Raw genomic sequence first — 4,851 nt, 5'->3', positions numbered from 1 at the left:
AAAAAAGAAGATAAAGAAGAAGAAGAAGACGAAGAAGAAGAAGAAGACGAAGAAGAAGAAAAGGAGGAGAAGGAAAAAGAAGAACAAGAAGAACAATAACAGCAACAAGAAAACAAGAACAAGAATAAGGAGAAAAGAAGAAAAAGAAGTCGAGGAGATGAAAAAGGTGGAGGAGGAGGAGGAGGAGGGAGGTGGTCACTAGAAGATCAGGTGTTTGAGGAGGGGAAGAGACGGGGAAGAGACGGGGAAGGACGCGGTGGTAGTGGAGGAGGAGGAGGAGGAGGAGGAGGAGGAGGAGGAGGAGGAGGAGGAGGAGGAGGAGGAGGAGGAAGGACAGGTATATAAGAGGTGGCGTTGGCTCCTCCACCTTCAGTACCGGTGCCCAGGTGGAGCAAGACGACATGTGGTGGTTAACTGTGAGTGTTGCGGGGGGGAGGAGGAGGAGGAGCCACGTGGTCAAGCTTGCGTCATCCTCGCCTGGTGGTGGTGGTGACATGTGTAACAACAACAACAACAACAACAACAACAACAACAACAACAACAACAACAACAACAGAAGCAACATGAGAAACAAAACTAACAACAGAAAAAAAACAATGAATCGTGCAAATGATCCACCGCAAATACAACAACAACAACAACAACAACAACAATAATAATAATAATAATAATAATAATAATAATAATAATAATAATAATAATAACCACTACTTTTACCACTACAACAACAACAACAACAACAACAACAACAACAACTACTACTACTACTACTACTACTACTACCACTACTAACGCTTCTACAATACCGACTCTCTCTCTCTCTCTCTCTCTCTCTCTCTCTAACAGGATACAGAAACCTAACCCACACACACACACACACACACACACACATATACAGCTCCGGTAGCTCAATCGGCTAGAGCGCCGCGCTGCAAGCCTTCACGGCCAAACAGGCGGCGGTTCGAGCCCCGCTAAGGCCGAATTCTTTCCGTTGACTAGGAGTGGTTACTGTACCCTTTTGAGCAAGGGGGGTGGGGTGTCTGATGTGTGAGCTCCTGGCAGTACCCAGAGATCGACGATAATGAGCACTTGCTCACGTCAAGAGAGTGCGTGATCAGACCGTGGTGAATTACACACACACACACACACACACACACACACACACACACACGAGGCCTCCGGTGTGTAGTCAGCTAATATACCCCGTAATCAAGGCCCTCCCTGAACCCTTTGGTGTGGTGGTGGTGGTGGTGTGTAACAACAAACATCAAGACAAACACAAACAACTAAACAAAACATTAAAACTCAAACAAACAAAAAACAACAGGTAATTCTATACAGGTAGGGTGTGGCTCTCGTGGACAGGGTGTGGCGCCCCTGCCGAAGATATGGTCAGGGTGTGCACTATATCACTACGGGAAGGGTGAGGGAAGGGAAGGGGGAGGGGACCAGGGAGGGGGAAGAAGGGAGAAGGGATGAGGGATGGGAAGGAAGGAGGAAGGAAAGATAGGGTGACAAAAAAGGAGATAATGAGAAGGAAGAGAAGATGGGAAAGAAGGAGAGGAGAGGAATAGAAGGAAGGAGGGATAGGGTGAGAAAATGAAAGTAAATAGTGAGAGTTAAGAGAAGGTGGAAGAGAAGGAGGAAAGTAAAGGCGAGGAAAAGAGGAAAGGAGGAAAGGAGAAAAGGGAAAAGAAGTAGAGAGGAGAGGAGAGGAGAGGAAAAGAGAGGAAAAGAGGAAATGAGAAAAGGGAAGAAAATTAGAGAGGAGAGGAGAGGAAAGGAGAGGAAAAGAGGAAAGGAGAAAAGGGAAGAAAAGTAGAAAGGAGAGGAGAGGAGAGGAGAGGAGAGGAGAGGAAAGGAGAGGAAAAGAAGGAGAGGGTAAGACGATAGAAGGAGATAAAGAGAAGAGGGAAGAGAAAAAAGGAAAGGAGAAGAGAGGAGGGAAGGAGATAAAGAGAAACGGAAAGAGATGGAGTATAAAAGGGACGAATTGAGTGGAGATAAAAGATGAAGACAGGAGAGGAGAATAAAAGAGGAAGGGTAGGATAAGAGAAAGAAAGGACAGGCATAAAGAAGAGAGGAAATGGGGGAATTCCAGAGACAAGCTGTGGGTGAAGTATTTTTCTGCAGGCTGTGGGAAGGGAAGGGAGGGAAGGGAGGAAGGAAGGGAGGGAGGGGAGGAGGGAAGGAAGGAGGGGAGGGAAGGGAGGGAAGGGAGGGAAGGAAGGAGGGAGGGGGAGGGAAGGGAGGGGAGGGAGGGGAGGAGGGAAGGAAGGAGGGAGGGAGGAAGGAGGAAGGAAAGGGAGGTTAGGAAGGTTAAAGAGAAATAACCCCTTGAGGAGGAGGAGGAGGAGGAGGAGGACGCTGCAGTGGGAAGTTGATGAAAGAAGGGAGGGAGGGAGAGAAAAAATTGTGGGAAAGGGAGGTCAAGGTGTGCGAGGAAGGGCACGAGGAAGGGGGGGGTGGCAGGCAGGTGCCCCGAGAGGCGAGACAGGCGGGGACAGGCGACAGGCGACAGGCGGGCCAGCGTGACAGGTGGCGGGCAACAGGCGACAGGTGGGTGAGGGTGACAGGTGGAAAGTGACACAGGTGACGGGAGGCACGGGTGACGATGTGAGGTGACGGGTGACAGGTGAGGCCGCGGGTAGCAAGTGGACGGTAACAGATGACGGGAATCACGGGTGACAAGTGACCGAGGTGTGAGGTGACGGGTGACGGGCGACAGGTGAGGCCGGGTGACAGGGGAGCGGTGACACAGGTGACGGGCGGCATGGGTGACAAGTGACCGATGTGTGAGGCGTGAGGTGACGGGTGACGGGTGACGGGCGGCAAATGAGCCGGGACTAAGCGGTCCTTGTCCCCCGCAGGCTGTGGCGTGCGTGGCGGCGTGTGTGGGGCTGTGGGGCGGCGCGGCGGCTGAGCCGGAGCCGAAGCCTGAGCCTGAGCCTGAGCCCCTGCTGCTGTACTCGGCCATCCCGTCGTGGGCGGCGCAGATGTTCGGCACCCCGCAGGAGATGGCGCAGGCCGCCGCCGCCTCCATGACGCAGCGCACGCAGATCAGCGCCCCGCACAGCATAGTGTTCCGGCCCGCCGGGATTGCCCCCTCGCCCCTGGTGGCGATCAGGGACGCCCAGGCCGCGCCCCCACACGTGGTGGCCCTGCGGCAGCCCACCACACACAACGTGCAGCTGCTGCAGCGGCCCGTCTCCTTCCTGCCCTACCCCCTGCTGCTGCACGCCGCGCACCTCAGGGTGCCCTACCACACGCTGCCCTATGACACACGCTTCAGGCCACCCGCCCTCTTCTACCCCGCCCCGCCCGCCTACACCTACTCCCACTCCCGCCCCGCCCACCTCGACGACGACGACGACGACTGCGACGAGGTGGCCGCGGAGCAGGCCGTGGTGGACTCGCGACCGACCTACGTGCGCGTCGGCCACTTCCCGCAGGAGCTGCCGAGCCTGATGAGCCTCCGGGCGGTGGGCGGCGAGGGCGAGGATGACCTCCCCGCCGCGCCCGCCGGCATCGCTCAGGCCCTGATGCCCACCTTCAGCATGGTGCCCTTCACCAACGCCAAGGCCCACCCCAGCCTGCGGGACGTGCAGCCCTCCACAGACGGGGCCGTCGCCGTTGCCTAGGCCGCCACGCCCGCCCTGCCAAGGACCCTGCCACCCCCCCACCCCACCCCCTTCACACCCCTCCACTCAGCCCCGCCCCGAAGAACACTTCAGACCCTCAAGTGACCCCTTCAAACAACTCACAGGTCCCCTTCAGATTACCCCCCAGACACTTCCAACATCCCCTTCCCTCCCTTTCCAGCCCCCACCCCCTTCAGGCACCCAGCAGCAGCGTGAGGCCCTTCAGCTTTATCGAATGTTTCCAGGGATGCTGACCCTTCACCGCCCTTCACTTCACTCGTATATTTATCTCACCCCTTCCCTTCCCTTCCCCTCTCTGCCTCTCTTACACATGTCCCTTCTCTTCCCTTCACATCCCTGGCGTTACCAATCACAACGGCCTTGCGTTTGTTCGTTTGTGTGTGTGTGTGTGTGTGTGTGTGTGTGTGTGTGTGTGTGTGTGTGTGTGTGTGTGTGTGTGTGTGTTCCTCAATATGCAAGAGGAACTAACCAAAAAAAAAAGAGAATATTGCAATTGTATATAAACACTGTAATACCACGACCCTCCCCCTAACCCTTACCCTCTCCCTCACCCCTCCCCTCACCTACACACCTGCCCTCCGCCCCACATACACCTCCCCTTCACACCTAACACACTTACACACCTTCACCCCATTTTACAAGTTACCAACCGTGAAAGAGGGAGCGTGCGACCCTCCCCCTTCAAATCCCTCTCCGCCCATCCCCCTCGCCACCACCGCCGCCGCCGCCACGGATGTCTGGGAGAAGCCACCAAAAAAGTTACATTTAAAGAGAATTAAAGAGTATGTTTTTTTTTTATAGTTGCATCCTCCTCCTCCTCCTCCTCCTCCTCCTCCTCCTCCTCCTCCTCACCTCTTGCAGTAATTCATTCACAAGCCACGAGTTTTTATTCTCTCTCTCTCTCTCTCTCTTGTTCTCCTTGTCCTTCCCCAACCTCGTTTCTTACCCTCTTCCTCCTCCTCCTCCTCCTCCTCTCATTACCTCCCGCACATAGCCTTCTGTCCCTCCTTCCCTCCCCTCCTATTCCCCTCCCGGTCAATTCCTCCTCCGCCTCCTCCGCCTCCTCCTCCTCCTTCTTCTCCTCCTCCCTTATCCTATCCTCCCCATCCCCACCAAGAACTGTTCCCCCCTCCTCCTCTTCCTCCTCCTCCCCTCCTCCTCCTCCTCCTTTCTTCCATTACCACAACCC

The 4,851-nt window shown here is 55.2% G+C and overlaps 1 protein-coding gene across 1 annotated transcript; it reads left to right on the top strand.

Annotated features, from left to right (window-relative positions):
• Nucleotides 1-313: 313 nt before the first annotated feature.
• LOC126985164 (uncharacterized) lies at nt 314-4,185 on the top strand. The gene is made up of 2 exons (XM_050839724.1): nt 314-416; nt 2,871-4,185. The coding sequence occupies exons 1-2, from the start codon at nt 402-404 to the stop codon at nt 3,639-3,641; spliced, it is 786 nt and encodes a 261-aa protein (XP_050695681.1). The 5' UTR covers nt 314-401; the 3' UTR covers nt 3,642-4,185.
• Nucleotides 4,186-4,851: the final 666 nt, after the last annotated feature.

Source organism: Eriocheir sinensis, chromosome 59 (assembly GCF_024679095.1).
Source record: "Eriocheir sinensis breed Jianghai 21 chromosome 59, ASM2467909v1, whole genome shotgun sequence".
NCBI lineage: Eukaryota > Metazoa > Arthropoda > Malacostraca > Decapoda > Varunidae > Eriocheir > Eriocheir sinensis.
This window is presented reverse-complemented; position numbering and strand designations above follow the sequence as displayed.